The 19,323-nt window shown below is 46.4% G+C and overlaps 2 protein-coding genes across 2 annotated transcripts in view; one reads left to right on the forward strand and one right to left on the reverse strand.

Moving 5' to 3' along the window:
• Positions 1–4,098: 4,098 nt before the first annotated feature.
• Positions 4,099–15,454, reverse strand: LOC142908565 (3'-5' RNA helicase YTHDC2-like). The gene is made up of 8 exons (XM_076059324.1): positions 15,366–15,454; positions 9,840–9,989; positions 8,915–9,117; positions 8,541–8,707; positions 6,560–6,665; positions 5,432–5,588; positions 4,573–4,916; positions 4,099–4,155 (listed from the first exon to the last, which is right to left on the reverse strand). The coding sequence occupies exons 2-8, from the start codon at positions 9,973–9,975 to the stop codon at positions 4,099–4,101; spliced, it is 1,170 nt and encodes a 389-aa protein (XP_075915439.1). The 5' UTR covers positions 9,976–9,989; positions 15,366–15,454.
• A 771-nt stretch (positions 15,455–16,225) lies between these two features.
• Positions 16,226–19,323, forward strand: part of LOC142908566 (TPR and ankyrin repeat-containing protein 1-like) — a 42,938-nt gene continuing 39,840 nt past the window's right edge. The window contains exon 1 of the mRNA XM_076059325.1: positions 16,226–16,463. Within this exon, the coding sequence (XP_075915440.1) occupies positions 16,419–16,463 (45 nt within the window). The 5' untranslated portion in view covers positions 16,226–16,418. The remainder of the gene's footprint in view (positions 16,464–19,323) is intronic.

Genomic DNA, 19,323 nt, shown 5'->3' on the forward strand with positions numbered 1-19,323 from the left:
AAATTTGAGACTGACGCCATCCAGACTGCCACTCTGCGCCCAACCTTATGGAAGAGGTACGTGGATGACACTTTTGTCATCTGGCCACATGGCCGGCCTGCTCTAGACAAATTCTTCGACCACATCAATTCCATACACCCAGCCATCAGATTTACCATGGAAGTCGAAATAGATGGCAAGATACCTTTTTTGGATGTCCTAATTAAAAAGAGACCTGATGGTTCAATGAGCCACTCTGTCTACAGGAAAGCTACCCATACGGATGCTTATCTGAAACCGGATTCCCACCACCATCCATCACAGAAGAATTCTCTCATCAAGACTCTGTATCATAGAGCCCAATGCATATCCGACCAGGAACACATAAGCAGTGAACTCAAGCACGTACACCAAGCTCTTAGGGCTAATGGTTACTCCGACTATACAATCCGCAAAGCTATCACTCAAACCATGAAGAAGAACCCTCTTGAGGAGCCTTTCAAAACCATCACTTTACCCTACATTGCTGGGATCACAAAAAAGATCTCCAAAATCTTGAATAAACACAAGATCCAGGTCCGTTTCAACACATTACATAAAATCCGTGATCTGGTTCCGTCTGTAAAAGATGTGATTCCGGACATACAATACCCTGGTGTCTACAAACTAAGTTGCCTCTGTGGTAGTAGTTACATTGGAGAAACCAAACGCCATATCTCGGACCGCATTCGTGAACATAAAGCAGACCTTAAACACGGTAGGACCAACACCTCGGCCGTAGCAGATCATTGTTCTAATTCAGTAGGCTCACATGCCATTGACTTTTCCAAGACGGAGGTTCTTTGTAAGCCATCTGGCTTCCATGAGAGATTCGTTCATGAGGCTATCCACATATACAAACACAGAGACAATTTCAACCGAGAAGATGGATTCTATCTTAGCAATCATTGGAAAGATTTGATAAATCATTTCAGTTCTTGATTGATTGTTCACGCTTACAGTGCCTTTCAGACAGCATACATAAAAACAAATTTCGTCTCCCCCCTCCTCTTTTCAAAAAAAAATAGATGGACTAGTCCTGGCAAACTGCCATCGTTGCGCGTGACGCAAACGTTATTTTTATATATATATAAATAAATATGCCGTTTTCAAAATAAATTTATGCAAACCGACACACCTGATGATGACCGTTTGAGTTATGGTCGAAACGTCGTGAGAATTTTTTTTTTTATTGTTTTATATATATTTTGTTATTTTGTTGTTTCTCTTCAACGTGACTTTACCGAAAAAACTAAGAATATGAATTACTGCAGTCACGAAAGCTTTAAATCAAAATTTAATCGCCTCTACGGGGAGGGTTTTCACATAACTTTAAGATCTTTCAACAAACTCCGGGATAAGAAAGCTCAGCTGATCGAGTCTCTCACCTTCCTGAAGAGATGCCGTGACTCTGGGGTAATACCAATCGCATTTACACTCACCTCTGCTACTGTAACTTCTTCTAATGCGAAACGAATTCTTTTCAAAACTAGCTTAGCTCTTATCTCAGAAAAAATCAGACTTATACGCACAGAACTAGATCAGTTAGACAAGACACTCTACAAATCACACTTATCATTGACGGCAATAATGTCCACATCGGATTGGGAACATGTAGACAATATGACTGCCTCTTCAGCTGCTACTATGTCGACCAAATGTAAGGAAAACCTGATTTCCAAATTTAACCTCCTCTTAAACAAAAGACCGGACCCACACACCAAAAAGTTAGACGTTAATAAAGTCGTAATTAATCGCAGTAACAGTTCTATTTCCGATGGTCTGAAATCCGTTTTAGCTAAAGGTCTAAACTTTGCAGTCACACCTAAACACATACCAGTTAATGATATAATTGCCCAAGTAGACGTTGCTCTCAGGGGCCTGGGTCACATCGCTGCAGACGTAGCAAGATCTGAAATCGCTGCAACCCTCAAAAACGCTAAGATGCCAGCTAGCAACCTCAGCAAAGATGAGCGTTTTGAATTATATAAATTAAAAAAGAGGAATGATATTGTAGTTCTCTCAGCTGACAAAGGCAATGCTACTGTTATCATGGATAAAATAGAATACAACAACAAAATTAAAGAATTACTCGACGATGGTAGTTATACAAAAATAAAAAGAGATCCCACCAACAGCCTCGTCACACAAACCAACAAAATAATTTCTGATTCAACCGCATTAATTGATCAATCTAAACAGTTTTTGTTGAAACCTTCTGCTGCCAGGCCACCAAGATTATACGGCTTACCAAAAATACATAAAGTTGATACACCTCTTCGTCCCATAGTCTCTACTATCAGCTCCCCCACCTACAAACTAGCTCGTTTTTTGTCTGAAATCCTGCGTCCTTTCACTGGAAAGACCACCTCTGCGGTACAAAATTCTACTCACCTGGTATCAACAATCAAGGGTATTTCCCTGTCCCCAGACGACCTGCTTGTCAGTTTTGATGTAGTTTCCTTATTCACCAAGGTTCCTGTACCTGACACCATTGCAATCATTGAAGACTTGGTTCATCAAGGACTAAACACTGAGGTACCCCCCCTGGTGAGACACTGTTTAACCAATACATACTTCACTTGGAATGGAACTTTCTACAAACAAACTGAGGGCACCCCAATGGGCTCCCCCCTTTCTCCAGTTATAGCTAACATTTTCATGGAGAAATTTGAGACTGACGCCATCCAGACTGCCACTCTGCGCCCAACCTTATGGAAGAGGTACGTGGATGACACTTTTGTCATCTGGCCACATGGCCGGCCTGCTCTAGACAAATTCTTCGACCACATCAATTCCATACACCCAGCCATCAGATTTACCATGGAAGTCGAAATAGATGGCAAGATACCTTTTTTGGATGTCCTAATTAAAAAGAGACCTGATGGTTCAATGAGCCACTCTGTCTACAGGAAAGCTACCCATACGGATGCTTATCTGAAACCGGATTCCCACCACCATCCATCACAGAAGAATTCTCTCATCAAGACTCTGTATCATAGAGCCCAATGCATATCCGACCAGGAACACATAAGCAGTGAACTCAAGCACGTACACCAAGCTCTTAGGGCTAATGGTTACTCCGACTATACAATCCGCAAAGCTATCACTCAAACCATGAAGAAGAACCCTCTTGAGGAGCCTTTCAAAACCATCACTTTACCCTACATTGCTGGGATCACAAAAAAGATCTCCAAAATCTTGAATAAACACAAGATCCAGGTCCGTTTCAACACATTACATAAAATCCGTGATCTGGTTCCGTCTGTAAAAGATGTGATTCCGGACATACAATACCCTGGTGTCTACAAACTAAGTTGCCTCTGTGGTAGTAGTTACATTGGAGAAACCAAACGCCATATCTCGGACCGCATTCGTGAACATAAAGCAGACCTTAAACACGGTAGGACCAACACCTCGGCCGTAGCAGATCATTGTTCTAATTCAGTAGGCTCACATGCCATTGACTTTTCCAAGACGGAGGTTCTTTGTAAGCCATCTGGCTTCCATGAGAGATTCGTTCATGAGGCTATCCACATATACAAACACAGAGACAATTTCAACCGAGAAGATGGATTCTATCTTAGCAATCATTGGAAAGATTTGATAAATCATTTCAGTTCTTGATTGATTGTTCACGCTTACAGTGCCTTTCAGACAGCATACATAAAAACAAATTTCGTCTCCCCCCTCCTCTTTTCAAAAAAATAGATGGACTAGTCCTGGCAAACTGCCATCGTTGCGCGTGACGCAAACGTTATTTTTATATATATATAAATAAATATGCCGTTTTCAAAATAAATTTATGCAAACCGACACACCTGATGATGACCGTTTGAGTTATGGTCGAAACGTCGTGAGAATTTTTTTTTTTTTATTGTTTTATATATATTTTGTTATTTTGTTGTTTCTCTTCAACGTGACTTTACCGAAAAAACTAAGAACATTCACAGTGTTAATAATAATAATAATAACGACACGGACGACAGTTTATAAAACAACAACAACACACAACAATAACGACAACATTCACAGTGTTAATAATAACAACACGGCTACTGTGGCGATGCGATTGCACAATCATGATGAAGAAGAAGAGCGACGGAAGAGCCCAGTTGACATTGGCTGATTGGATTCCTCCAATATGAACAAACACATTCTCCTGCGGAGGGAGCCGGTAGGAACGTTGGGTTGCTTGGTCAACGACCAGGGTCAACGGCGGCTCCGTGGTGTATTCCGCAAATATGCCCGACTGTGAGGGCGGGCACAAGCCGGCGTGAGTAGGTTAAACGTTGAGTTTTATAAGGGCACCACGGGGTGACCAGCCCCTGCCCCCCCGGCCCCACCCCTCCCACCCCCACCCCCAGCCCCACCCTCCCCACCCAGCCCCTCCCCACCCTCCCCTCCCCACCCAGCCCCACCCTCCCCTCCCCACCCAGCCCCACCCTCCCCACCCTCCCCACCCTCCCCACCCAGCCCCTTCCTCCCCACCCAGCCCCTCCCCACCCTCCCCTCCCTACCCAGCCCCTCCCTCCCTACCCAGCCCCTCCCCACCCTCCCCTCTCCACCCAGCCCCACCTCTCCCATTTTTGGATGCACGACGGACGGACACAACAACAATAATCCCCGTGTGGGCTGGTGGTGTAACCAGGAGGTTCCTACCGCTATCAATATTCTCCTGATTCCGATACAGTTGGAGATCGCCGCCTCAACACAATGGGAGGCTCTCTCAAGCAATGCGGGGGGCGGGTGGGTGGTGGGGGGGGGTGGTTTTTGCCGGCTGTACGTACGTTGATCTTTCTCCTTCTGGCGTCTCTCCATCTCCTTAGACTTGTAACCAGTGGTGGGCAGGATGTCCTCCAGAAAGAACCGCTTCACCTCGAAAAGCCTCCCAGGCACTGGCCCACGGACGAGAGGCAACACGGCGTGCACACCGCCACGTCCAACATCGCCGTTGCGTTTGGCCCGCCGCCGCCACCGCCGCCGCCGACGCACGGTTAGATCGAGTGAATATAAATGTTGTGTCGTTAAACCTGCCACCACCCGACGCAGCAGCCGGTTAGCGAGGTTTGTCAAGTAAACAAAACGTGGCCAACGAGTTGCTAATTCGGCACACACCGGTGTGCTGGAGGAGTAAACCCACAACATTTACCGTTCGGTAATTACAACCGGCAAATGTCGCACTCCAATGGTAAATGTTGTGGGTTTACTCCTCCAACACAACGGTGCGCCGTGCTAGTAACGATATTTTGTTTTACGTGACAAAATCTTACAAATTGGCCGTCGGGTTTAACAACACATTTACATTGACGCGATCAAACCCAAAAAAACCTCTAATACATTATCGATAATATTGGTCGCGAAAGCCTACCGCTACGTGTTCAACCGACGGATGGATTTAGCCGTCTCTCACGTCTGACGACGGGGCAGCCGCCGAAGTACTCTGAAAAGAGTGAGACGTTGAGGGGGGCGCTCATCAGCACGACGCGGAGGTTGCACTGCCGCTCCAGAATGTCGCGCAGCTTGATGAGCAGGATGTCGCAGAAGCGGTCGCGTTCATGGATCTCGTCCTAGTGGATACATCACCGCCAACGCTGCCATCATCATCATCATCATCGTCAATGTAACCACCACCACCACCGCCATCATCACCATTGCCAATTTCGCCACCACCAGTTAACAAAAATCTATCATGACCAACTGACAAGACAAAGATCCCCCGTATAGCCTTAACAGACTCGTTGGGGCAAGTGCTGTAAGCGAGTAGCTCCTATGAAGGCAGGCACGGTACACAAGGGGGTGGGTGGCAAGCACCACTCTTTAAGAACCACCACCAATACCACCACCAGAACCAACACCAGCACTACCACCATCATCATCACCACCCGTAATCACCACCACCACCACAATTATCACTACCATCATCACCACCCTTAACCATCACCACCACCAGCAGAACCATCAATAACCACCACCCTTAGCAGCAGCAACAACACTACCAGCATCACCACCATCATCACCTTTAACCAACCAGTAGCAACAGCATCAGCACCAGCTTCATAACAATAATTAAACTTCACCATGTACATACAGTCCGTTGTCAATCCAATGATTGAGACACTAAAACCGAACAAAAACTCAGAAACCGGAACTGGCCACATCTTGGGTTAGACCGAATAAAATAAAATAAATTAAAATCACGACGTTTCGAGCGAGCGCACACACAAGGGTCCGTCAGCAGGTGGGACAACCACATCTACAGGCCTCGATAGCCTCTTGTGACAGCAGCAGCAGCCCTTTTGCCCACTTCAGCAATTCTTTCTTGCTGTGGTTGTTCCACCTGCTGACTGACGCTTGCGTGTGCGCGCGCCCGAAACGCCGTGATTTAATTCATTTCATTTTCTACCTACCACGGTGACTTTACCGAGAGAACCCAGGGGCGTGGACCCCTGCAGTCACGAAAACTTCAAATCTAGATTAGACTGAAAAGAAAACTTTTGAGCACCGGTGTGTGGTGGATCGACTGTAGCTCGGCACGTACCACGATGATGTGCGTCACGACGGTAGACGTGGCGCTGTCTCCGGCCATGAGGGTCCTCAGCAGCACGTCGTTGGTGCAGAACGTGAGGAGCGTCTTTGGCGAGACCCTGCGCGCAACGCCGCGTGCGGAACGCGACGGTATGAGGGATACTCTTTGGTTCTATTGGGTAAAGTCACCACGTAGCAGGTTAAAAATAAAATAACAAAAATCACGACGTTTCGGCCACAACACAAGCGGCCTTCATCAGGTGAAGGGACGAGACTGTCTGGAGGACAGCGCTGGAGTGAGAGAAGCCACGCTGAGATCACGACCTTTAATGAGGGATACTCTTTGGTTCTATTGGGTAAAGTCACCACGTAGGTAAAAAATAAAATAACAAAAATCACGACGTTTCGGCCACAACACAAGCGGCCTTCATCAGGTGAAGGGACGAGACTGTCTGGTAGGACAGCGCTGGAGTGAAAAAAGCCACGCTCAGATCACGACCTTTAAGCTGTGTGAGAAGAAAAACACTAAGCGCCTTGACAAAGGAATTATCATATAATTTAGCATTGAAATCGCTCATTGAAATAGCTAAGTTAAAGTATACACATCTGCAGAGGCACCCCTTGACAAAGGAATTAGCATAGAATTTAGCATTGAAATGGCTCATTGAAATAGCTAAGTTAAAGTGTACACATCCGCAGAGGCACCCCTTGACAAAGGAATTAGCATAGAATTTAGCATTGAAATGGCTCATTGAAATAGCTAAGTTAAAGTATACACATCCGCAGAGGTACCCCTTGACAAAGGAATTAGCATATAATTTAGCATTGAAATGGCTCATTGAAATAGCTAAGTTAAAGTATACACATCCGCAGAGGCACCCCTTGACAAAGGAATTAGCATAGAATTTAGCATTGAAATGGCTCATTGAAATAGCTAAGTTAAAGTATACACATCCGCAGAGGCACCCCTTGACAAAGGAATTAGCATAGAATTTAGCATTGAAATGGCTCATTGAAATAGCTAAGTTAAAGTATACACATCCGCAGAGGCACCCCTTGACAAAGGAATTAGCATAGAATTTAGCATTGAAATAGCTGAGTGATAAGCTGAGGTATAAGGGATCTCAAATACATACATGGTGTTTTCCTGTTAACCTAACATCTAGGTTGTCAGTCAATATTACGATTCGTAAATTTAACGTAGGTATGCAAGTTGAACTTCTTTCGCACCACCGTACGTAGCCAACCGTGCTCAATGGTCCAACGTGTGTGAAGTCCTCCCCCCACCAGCCGACACAGCCAAACCAATTAAATTACCACATGGTGGTAAAAGTGTTTCACTGTGCGCCCAACAAGATTGTTTCAGCTCACCACCGACAGTTGAGTTGAAGAACAATTCCATCAACACAAATTCAGCAATCGTATACAATGCCTATAAAGCGATATGCTAAATTTCCTTGTGACAATTGTTCTGCACCCCCACCCATACCCATGGCAAATTGTTGTTTGGCTTGCATCGTGCAGAGGAAGGATTTCACGACAGCTGTTTTTGTCAAGATAATTTCTTCGTTGCCTAACCAAAAATAAATGTGCCGTAAATATTGTTGCACCGGCTCGGTTTTCGTAGAGTTGTGTCACTGCAGAGCTCAGACAGGACGGAGAAACGCAAACCGAACACAACCCTAAAAATCACACAACTCAACGAAAGGACACGGCGCAGGGCAGGGAGAAACACGACAGGACACAGCGGTAAAAGTACACAATAACAAACGTATGTGTGCATGTGCGCGTGTGTACGTTGAACGTCTTTCACACCGTACGCAGCCGACCGCGCTAATCGTGGGGGCGCGACTAGCACAGTTGGAATGAAACGACGAGAAAAATTACAATAGCACACGGCCCAGAGGGAAAACACAACAACAACAACAAAAACAACAGAACACACACACACGCGCACGCGCGCACAACGGAAGCGCCAACACGCGTACACGCACTTGCTCTCCAACCGGATCTGGTAGCCGACGGTCTGGCCGACGCCCTCCCCTCGCTCCTCCGCCACCCTCTCGGCCGCGGCGACGGCAGAGATTCGGCGCGGCTGCGCGCAAATCACGCGGCACGGCGACCCCAGGCGGCTGCCCTCGTCCAGGATGTACTGAGGGATCTGCCGGGGGGGTGGGGGACGACACGGGCGGCGGCGCGCGCCGAGTGTTAAGCGGTGATCGGAGGCAGTCCTCAAGATCGCAATTCGGGGGTAAAAAATAAAATAATAATCCACGTTCACCCCGCTCGTCGTGGTGGTGGTCCTGGGGAAATGAGCCCGACATGCTGAATGAAGGAGCGCCGAGTTCTAGGACTGTGCTGCGAGCACCTGCGTGGTTTTGCCGGAGCCGGTCTCGCCCAGCACCAGCAGGATGTTGGACTTGGCGATGGTGCCCAGCAACTGCTCCCGGAACGCGGCCACGGGGAGGGTCTGGCGGAACGCCTCCAGCTCCGATCGCCCCCGCGGTGGCGGGACCTGAGCGATCCCGTCGTTGAGCCGTCCGCTCGGCCTGCTCGCCTCGCGTCTCGCCCCTGTGAGTGACACGCGTCGAATTGCATCAGCGTCACGGGTGCCACGGTGGCTAGATGTTGACTCCCTCGCCTGGTGTACAGGAGGTCGTGGGTTCGATCCCAACCCCGACATATGCTGCTGTATATTTGGAGTCTGTGTCTCTCTCCCTCATCATCATCATGGTGGCTAGATGTTAACTCCCTCGCCTGGTATACAGGATGTCGTGGGTTCGATCCCAACCCCGACATCTGCTGTATATTTGGAGTCTGTGTCTCTCTCCCTCGTCATCATCATGGTGGCTAGATGTTAACTCCCTCACCTGGTATACAGGAGGTCGTGGGTTCGATCCCAACCCCGATATCTGCTGCTGTATATTTGGAGTCTGTGTCTCTCTCCCTCATCATCATCATGGTGGCTAGGAGATGTTAACTCCCTCGCCTGGTATACAGGAGGTCGTGGGTTCGATCCCAACCACGACATCTGCTGCTGTATATTTGGAGTTTGCGGTGTCTCTCTCGAATCGACGTGCGTTGAGCGTATTTGGCTGCTGCGAACGTCCACGTGATAAGCCACTTCATTCGAGCAATCATTTTGTGGCCAGGTCGCTGCTGATAAATGGCTACGCAGCTCAGCGCAGCCTTACCCGGTAAAATAATGCCTGAATAGATTAGTTGATAGAGGGCACCAATGGAGCACCACGGAAAAAAAAAACGTCGCCGGCAACTCCAAAGCGGGAACGAACCTGGGTCAGAGCCAGTGTCGGGGAAGCGCTGCAGAAGCACACGGGCGGCGTGGCGCGCCCGTTGCGACAGCGCAAATGACATCTCGGCGCCCGCCACCTCCGCTGTCTCCTTCTTGCGCACGGTGAGGCGCTGCATCGGCCCCCCCCTTGCTACCGAAACGCAGCGAGGAACGTGGGGGGCAGCGTTAATTTACCGGTGGGTGGGCGGGTTAGGTGGGTGGGTGGGTGGGTGTGTGGGCGTGTGGGTGTGTGGGTGGGTGGGTGGGTGGGCGAGCGGGTAGACGGATAGGTGTGCATGCAGGCGCACGGGTAGGCGTGTAGGTGGGCAAGTATATGAGTGGGTTTGCGAGTGCGTGACGAGGCAGGCAGGCAGGTAGGTAGGCATGTAGGTGGACATGCATGTGGGCAGGCAGGTGCACAGGTAGATATGGGGACCGGTACTGTAGCGGTTAGCACGCTGCTGCGCTACGAACCCGATTCCCGCTGACGGCCAACACCAGTGACAATTATCTGAACCGATCATATGCCTCTCCTAGGTCGACTCAGCCTCAAATGATTACCGAATGTAGTATGTAAACATCGCCACTCGGGAGACGAAGGCGATCAGGCGTGGTGCCGGCCACCCACCCGTGCCGGCCCTCATAGGTGCTCGCTAACGGCACCTCCTCCAACAGCCTGTTAAGACTACACGGGGGATCTTTGTCTTGTATAGGTTGGGTGGGTAGGTGAGCGGGTACGTAGGTTAGTGCATGCGAATCACAAGCTTAGTCCGTGCTCGCCAGTTGCCTGGGTGAAAGGTTGGGCTCCGTTTTGCCCTAACGCCTGGCCAGCTGGCTTCAAAAAAACGTAACCAATGAATGAGCCGATTTTCATCGCTCCCAACTCGGCAGTGGGATGGTCTCAGGCACGTTTTCTCCTCTTGGCTGGGCCGCTGTCCCGATTAGCACGGGTGGCTACGTGCAGTGCAAAAGAGGTTCTACTAGACGTGCCCACACACTTACATTCTCTGACACTGCCCTTGGCCGTGCCTTAGAACGCCAACGCCCCGCACAATCCCGCTCGCCTCTCTCTTGACAATGTGTCTCTTACCTTTTCGTACGTTCTCTAATCAATGTGCTTTCTCTATGCCGAAAACAAACTTCTTTGAAGCTGATTTTGCGTTGAAGTTCGTTGCCCTTCCCCCACGCCTCTGGTCAGCACGGTTTGGCTACGTACGGTGCGAAAGACGCTCAACATACACACGCTCCTGTCCCTGTCTCTTAGAGTTTAATTCAGAATTTGTTCCATTACAAAGACCCCCTCCCCGTGTAGCCTGTAACAGACTGTCGGGGCAAGTGCTGTTAGGGAAGCACCTATGAAGGCCGGCACAGCAAACAAGGGGGGTGGGTGGCCAACACCACGCCCGGCCACCCTTTGTCTCCTTCGTGGCAATGTTTCCGCATCGCACCAGGTACTCATTTGAGGCTGAGTCGACCTAGGGGAGGCCCGGGAGCAGTTCAGACAATCGTCACTGGTGTTGGCCGTGAGTGGGAATCGAACCCGGGTCGCCAGGTTTGTAGCTCGGCGCACTAACCGCTACACTAACCGCTCCCCACAGGCACTCCTTGGCATACGCGAAAAGCACGCCTATCTCAAAATCGTGTATGTCAAAAGCAATGTTCCCATAAGGGGCCGTCCATAAATGACGTCACACGAGTTTGGCCGATTTTTGACCCCCCCCCCCTGCCCCCCTCGTCACACAGCGTCACAAAGTCAGACGCCCCTGAAATATGACGTCACAAAGTTCTGCCCCCCACACCCCCCAAACCATATTTCCATTTTTAAAATGAAACACGCTTCAAATCGCTTTACACTATTGTCATTGTAGTGCGTATTTAATGTGGCGCTGCACTCTGATGTTGTAGGAGAAAACATTTGTAGAATTATAAAATATTAAAAGTAATTCTATTAAAAAAATACTTGAAACTTTGCAGTAGAACGAAGCAAAATGGAGAGTACAATAATATCAATTACATATTCATTCCACAGAATGAAAAGCCCTGGTAGAATCATTAAAATCAAAATGTTTAATAACAATCATTCAAAATGTTTTTTACTAAATGTATGCATCACCATTCTCCCACGGAGAAGCGAAATGCTCCTTCATGGAATAAATAAAAGGTGACCTTAGTAAATTTAAAACATCAAATAGTTAATAATGAAAATTATTCAAAATTAGTGCCGTTATAACAATTCTATTTAATTAAGTAGATATTTAAATTTTGATTTAAAGCTTTCGTGACTGCAGTAATTCATATTCTTAGCTCTTTCGGTAAAGTCACGTTGAAGGGAAACAATAAAATAACAATATATATAAAACAATAAAAATTCTCACGACGTTTCGACCATAACGCCTGATGACGACCGTTTGTGTTATGGTCGAAACGTCGTGAGAATTTTTATTGTTTTATATATTTTTATTATTTTATTGTTTCCCTTCAACGTGACTTTACCGAAAGAGCTAAGAATATAGATATTTAAAGTTGCGCATTTTGATGTGACGTCACATTTCTCAACCCCTCCTCCCCCCCTACGTCACACATCGTCACAAACGTCTGACGCCCTCCATAGGTGCGTGACGTCATTTATGGGCGGCCCCTAAGTGATAATGATACAGGATTCGTCTTCTTTGCTTCTCTCGGTAAAGTCACCACCACCACGTGAGAGAATGAGAATAAAATAATAAAATCACGCGATACAATTCCCACGACGTTTCACGAGATGAAGGGGGTTAGGGGATTTCACCGAGACTCGCAGAGATAGTCGCCTAAGTTATCCTTGCCCATATCAATACAACGGCACACAATATACAATAGAGGGCTTCAACAAAAATGTTAACACATTACGGGGCTGTCGCTTTTAATAGAAAAAAAAGAACGAATTTTGATTTAAAGCTTCCGTGACTGCAGGGATTCATATTCTTGGTTCTTTTGGTAAAGTCACCACCACGTTAGAAGGGAAACAATGAAATAATAAAAATATAACACAATAACAATAAAATCATCTGATGATGATTGCTTGTGTTGCGGTCGAAACGTCGTGAGAATTTTATTGTTTTATATTTTGTATTATTTTATTGGTTCCCTTCTACGTGCAGGTGACTTTACAAAAAGAACCAAGAATAATAATTTTATTGTTTTACAATAATTTTATTGTTTTATATTTTGTATTATTTTATTGGTTCCCTTCTACGTGCAGGTGACTTTACAAAAAGAACCAAGAATAATAATTGTATTGTTTTACAATAATTTTATTGTTTTATATTTTTTATTATTTTATTGTTTCCCTTCTACGTGGTGGTGACTTTACCGAAAGAACCAAGAATAATAATTTTGTTTTACAATAATTTTATTGTTTTATTATTTTTATTATTTTATTGTTTCCCTTCTACGTGGTGGTGACTTTACCGAAAGAACCAAGAATAATAATTTTATTGTTTTACAATAATTTTATTGTTTTATATTTTTATTATTTTATTGTTTCCCTTCTACGTGGTGGTGACTTTACCGAAAGAACCAAGAATAATAACTTTATTGTTTTACAATAATTTTATTGTTTTATATTTTTATTATTTTATTGTTTCCCTTCTACGTGCAGGTGACTTTACCGAATTACCAACAATATGAATCCCTGCAGTCACGAAAGCTTTAAATAAAAAATATATCAATATTCATTAATTATTTCCAAGCAAACTACATTCGTGTGTTTTTCTTAAATGCATTCCGTTTAAACTTGTAACAAATATTTTTTTACGTACTGACAAATTAAAGGTTTTAATTCCACTGTGTGGTGCAATTATTAAACATTCTAACAATAACGTGCCCAACATTGTGTATACATATATTTAAAATGTGATTCACAGCAAAAAAAAATTAAGTATGCTTTTTAATGAAATACTATCAACCCAAATAAATGAACGGTTAACACACTTGCAACATGATAACAAACGTGATGTTAATATCTTCACAAAGTCAAAAAGATTATCTCTCCTCCCCACTTGTCCGCCTTCGTTGGTCAGCGCGTGCCTCTGGAATCCTTCCCCAGAGCCACGTTTCTCGTTGAAAATTCTCACGAGTGTCAACATTTTCTTGTTACTTTACGTTAAAATGTAAACTCTTAATATGCTTAAATTTTGATTTAAAGCTTTCGTGACTGCAGTAATTCATATTCTTTTTATTGTTATATATTTTATTATTTTATTGTTTCCCTTCAACGTGGTGACTTTACCGAAAGAACTAAGAATATATCTTAATATGCTTCCCGTAAAATAAAATTAAGCAACACAGTTGAGGAATACAAAAGCGGTGAACACAAGCAAACCGGACACATGCACAATCACAACGAGACGAGCAAGGGCAAATAAGTGTTGTTGTTATTCTTGCCACGTGTGTGTGTACACGTGTGTGTACACGTGTGTGTGTACACGTGTGTGTGTACACGTGTGTGTGTACACTGTGTGTACACTGTGTGTGTGTACACGTGTGTGTATACACGTGTGTGTACACATGTGTGTGTGTACACTGTGTGTGTGTACACGTGTGTGTGTGTACACTGTGTGTGTACACGTGTGTGTGTACACTGTGTGTGTACACTGTGTGTGTGTACACGTGTGTGTACACGTGTGTGTGTACACGTGTGTGTGTGTGTACACTGTGTGTGTGTACACTGTGTGTGTACACGTGTGTGTGTGTGTACACCTGTGTGTGTGTGTACACTGTGTGTGTGTGTACACATGTGTGTGTGTACACGTGTGTGTACACGTGTGTGTGTGTGTACACTGTGTGTGTGTACACTGTGTGTGTACACGTGTGTACACTGTGTGTGTGTAGACGTGTGTGTACACGTGTGTGTGTACACGTGTGTGTGTGTACACGTGTGTGTGTACACGTGTGTGTGTGTACTGTGTGTGTGTACACGTGTGTGTGTACACGTGTGTGTGTGTACACGTGTGTGTGTACACGTGTGTGTGTGTACACGTGTGTGTACACTGTGTGTGTACACTGTGTGTATACACGTGTGTGTGTGTGTACACGTGTGTGTGTACACGTGTGTGTGTACTGTGTGTGTGTACACGTGTGTGTGTACACTGTGTGTGTGTGTACACTGTGTGTGTATACACGTGTTTATCTTTAGAATGTGAAAGGGGGTCACTAACACCACTTGCCCCCTACAGCCTGCTAAGGCTACACGGGGGATCTTTGTCTTTGTGTTCACGTGGCGTGTTGTTTCACGATGTCCACGCGAACGACGTTAAACACCACCACCACCACGAGTTCGATCGATCGATCATTCGATCGATTGAAGGGAAGAAATCGGCGAAAGGCCCCCAGACTTGCAGGCCCCGAAGCCGGCTTTTTTTTTAGTTTCGATCGCTTTTTAAAACGAGGGGTTAATCGATTAATCTCGGTCGGTACATTTTGTATTTTGTTTGTTTTAAATGTTTAAAAGTGCGGGTGGATTAAGATGGAAGTTTAAAAAAAAACTCACTCAGTCGCAAACTCCCTCAGCCGCAAACTCCCAAGGCCAGCCGAGATCTTACAAAGTGAAGTGGAACCAAAATCGTGACGCTGACGGGCGAAACCAAATTGGTGTCAAGCTGAGGGGGGGAGGGCGAAACCAAATTGGTGTCAAGCTGAGGGGTGTGGGCGAAACCAAATTGGTGTCAAGCTGAGGGGTGTGGGCGAAACCAAATTGGTTACAAGCTGGGGGGGAGGGCGAAACCAAATTGGTTACAAGTTGAGGGGTGTGGGCGAAACCAAATTGGTTACAAGCTGGGGGGGTGGGCGAAACCAAATTGGTTACAAGCTGGGGGGGTGGGCGAAACCAACTTGGTGACAAGTTGAGGGGTGTGGGCGAAACCAAATTGGTTACTAGCTGGGGGGGTGGGCGAAACCAAATTGGTTACTAGCTGAGGGGGTGGGCGAAACCAAATTGGTTACTAGCTGAGGGGGTGGACGAAACCAAATTGGTTACAAGCTGAGGGGGGGTGGGCGAAACCAAATTGGTTACAAGCTGAGGGGGTGGGCGAAACCAAATTGATTACAAGCTAAGGGGGTGGGCGAAACCAAATTGGTTACTAGCTAAGGGGGTGGGCGAAACCAAATTGGTTACTAGCTAAGGGGTGGGCGAAACCAAATTGGTTTCAAGCCGGGGGGGTGGGCGAAACCAAATTGGTTACAAGCTGGGGGGGAGGGCGAAACCAAATTGGTTATAAGCTGGGGGGGGTTTGTGGACGACTGTAACAGGGGGGCAGGTACAGTACTCTTGCGCGTGTTAAAGTACAGTGCGTATTAACAGGAGTCTACGGGGGGAGGGGCAGCGCTTATCAGTTCTACGGAATTCTAGCCTCGCTGTCACGTGGTCGCCTTATCCGCGCTACGTTTTCTAAACGTGCCCTGCTAAGGCCTCGCACGTGGTCGCAAACGAGCGTGGGGGTCGCGTCACCCCGGGCCCGGCGGCGCGAAACGTCGGACCTCCCCCTCCTATCAGCCCGCCGGCACCGCCACGCGAGGGAATAGTTTTTCGCGTGTAACCTCGCCAATGGCTGGCATCGGCGGAACCCGTCAGCAGGCAACGATGAGCCAGGTAGGAGGGCGCACACGGGGAGAGAGGAGAGGGGGTGGTGGTGGTGCACCACGTGGTTCACACGGTGGTGTGGTGTGTGGGTGATGTTGTTGTGTGGGTGATGTAGTGTAGGTGATGTTGTGTGTAGGTGATGTTGTTGTGTAGGTGATGTTGTTGTGTAGGTGATGTAGTGTAGGTGATGTTGTGTGTAGGTGATGTTGTTGTGTAGGTGATGTTGTTGTGTAGGTGATGTAGTGTAGGTGATGTAGTGTGTAGGTGATGTAGTGTGTAGGTGATGTAGTGTAGGTGATGTGTGTAGGTGATGTTGTTGTGTAGGTGATGTAGTGTAGGTGATGTAGTGTAGGTGATGTTGTGTGTAGGTGATGTTGTTGTGTAGGTGATGTTGTTGTGTAGGTGATGTAGTGTAGGTGATGTTGTGTGTAGGTGATGTTGTGTGTAGGTGATGTAGTGTGTAGGTGATGTAGTGTGCAGGTGATGTATTGTGTAGGTGATGTATTGTGCAGGTGATGTAGTGTGTAGGTGATGTAGTGTGTAGTTGATGTGTGTAGGTAATGTGTGTAGGTGATGTAGTGTGCAGGTGATGTGTGTAGGTGATGTGTGTAGGTGATGTAGTGTGCAGGTGATGTGTGCTGATGATGTTGTGTGCAGGTGATGTGTTGATGTTGTGTGCAGGTGATGTGTGTAGGTGATGTGTTGATGTTGTGTGCAGGTGTTGTGTGCAGGTGATGTGTGTAGGTGATGTAGTGTGTAGGTGATGTAGTGTGTAGGTGATGTGCTGATGTTGTTTGGTGTAGTGATGTAGTGTGTAGGTGATGTAGTGTGTAGGTGATGTTGTGTGCAGGTGATGTAGTGTGTAGGTGATGTTGTGTGCAGGTGATGTAGTGTGTAGGTGATGTAGTGTGCAGGTGATGTAGTGTGCAGGTGATGTAGTGTGTAAGTGATGTAGTGTGCAGGTGATGTTGTGTGCAGGTGATGTGTGTAGGTGATGTAGTGTGTAGGTGATGTAGTGTGCAGGTGATGTTGTGTGCAGGTGATGTAGTGTGTAGGTGATGTAGTGTGTAGGTGATGTATTGTGTAGGTGATGTAGTGTGTAGGTGATGTAGTGTGTAGGTGTAGTGTGTAGGTGATGTAGTGTGCAGGTGATGTTGTTGTGTGTAGGTGATGTAGTGTGTAGGTGATGTAGTGTGTAGGTGATGTTGTGTGTAGGTGATGTTGTGTGTAGGTGATGTTGTGTGTAGGCGATGTAGTGTGTAGGTGATGTAGTGTAGGTGATGTAGTGTGTAGGTGATGTAGTGTGTAGGTGATGTAGTGTGTAGGTGATGTAGTGTGTAGGTGATGTTGTGTGTAGGTGATGTTGTGTGTAGGTGATGTAGTGTGTAGGTGATGTAGTGTGTAGGTGATGTAGTGTGTAGGTGATGTTGTGTGTAGGTGATGTTGTGTGTAGGTGATGTTGTGTGTAGGCGATGTAGTGTGTAGGTGATGTAGTGTAGGTGATGTAGTGTGTAGGTGATGTAGTGTGTAGGTGATGTAGTGTGTAGGTGATGTAGTGTGTAGGTGATGTTGTGTGTAGGTGATGTAGTGTGTAGGTGATGTTGTTGTGTAGGTGATGTTGTGTGTAGGTGATGTTGTGTGTAGGTGATGTGTGTAGGTGATGTAGTGTGCAGGTGATGTGTGTAGGTGATGTAGTGTGTAGGTGATGTAGTGTGTAGGTGATGTTGTTATGTAGGTGATGTTGTGTGTAGGTGATGCACTGTGTAGGCGATGTAGTGTGTAGGTGATGTAGTGTGTAGGTGATGTAGTGTGTAGGTGATGTTGTGTGCAGGTGATGTGTGTAGGTGATGTAGTGTGTAGGTGATGTAGTGTGTAGGTGATGTTGTGTGTAGGTGATGTGTGTAGGTGATGTAGTGTGTAGGTGATGTAGTGTGCAGGTGATGTTGTTGTGTGTAGGTGATGTAGTGTGTAGGTGATGTAGTGTGTAGGTGATGTTGTTGTGTAGGTGATGTTGTGTGTAGGTGATGTAGTGTGTAGGCGATGTAGTGTGTAGGTGATGTAGTGTGTAGGTGATGTAGTGTGTAGGTGATGTTGTGTGTAGGTGATGTAGTGTGTAGGTGATGTAGTGTGTAGGTGATGTAGTGTGTAGGTGATGTAGTGTGTAGGTGATGTAGTGTGTAGGTGATGTTGTGTGTAGGTGATGTAGTGTGTAGGTGATGTTGTTGTGTAGGTGATGTTGTGTGTAGGTGATGTTGTGTGTAGGTGATGTGTGTAGGTGATGTAGTGTGCAGGTGATGTGTGTAGGTGATGTAGTGTGTAGGTGATGTAGTGTGTAGGTGATGTTGTTATGTAGGTGATGTTGTGTGTAGGTGATGCACTGTGTAGGCGATGTAGTGTGTAGGTGATGTAGTGTGTAGGTGATGTAGTGTGTAGGTGATGTTGTGTGCAGGTGATGTGTGTAGGTGATGTAGTGTGTAGGTGATGTAGTGTGTAGGTGATGTTGTGTGTAGGTGATGTGTGTAGGTGATGTAGTGTGTAGGTGATGTAGTGTGCAGGTGATGTTGTTGTGTGTAGGTGATGTAGTGTGTAGGTGATGTAGTGTGTAGGTGATGTTGTTGTGTAGGTGATGTTGTGTGTAGGTGATGTAGTGTGTAGGCGATGTAGTGTGTAGGTGATGTAGTGTGTAGGTGATGTTGTGTGCAGGTGATGTGTGTAGGTGATGTAGTGTGTAGGTGATGTAGTGTGTAGGTGATGTTGTGTGTAGTTGATGTAGTGTGTAGGTGATGTGTGTAGGTGATGTAGTGCAGGTGATGTGTGCTGATGATGTTGTGTGCAGGTGATGTGTTGATGTTGTGTGCAGGTGATGTGT

The sequence above is a fragment of the Petromyzon marinus genome, unplaced genomic scaffold, assembly GCF_048934315.1.
Source record: "Petromyzon marinus isolate PM22_M1 ecotype Great Lakes invasive population unplaced genomic scaffold, UKy_Petmar_22M1.pri1.0 PM_G_Scaffold_1, whole genome shotgun sequence".
In the NCBI taxonomy this organism is placed as follows: domain Eukaryota; kingdom Metazoa; phylum Chordata; class Hyperoartia; order Petromyzontiformes; family Petromyzontidae; genus Petromyzon; species Petromyzon marinus.

Bases quoted from the DNA above. Each gene is read 5' to 3' on its own strand.
- LOC142908565 (XM_076059324.1), bottom strand. From the start codon at position 9,975: ATGCAGCGCCTCACCGTGCGCAAGAAGGAGACAGCGGAGGTGGCGGGC. The intron at 9,118-9,839 runs GTTCGTTCCCGC...TGTCACTCACAG, and splicing joins CGACACTGGCTCTGACCCAG to GGGCGAGACGCGAGGCGAGC. The intron at 4,156-4,572 runs GTGGGGAGGGGC...TTCATATTGGAG, and splicing joins GGCTGGGTGGAGAGGGGAGG to GAATCCAATCAGCCAATGTC.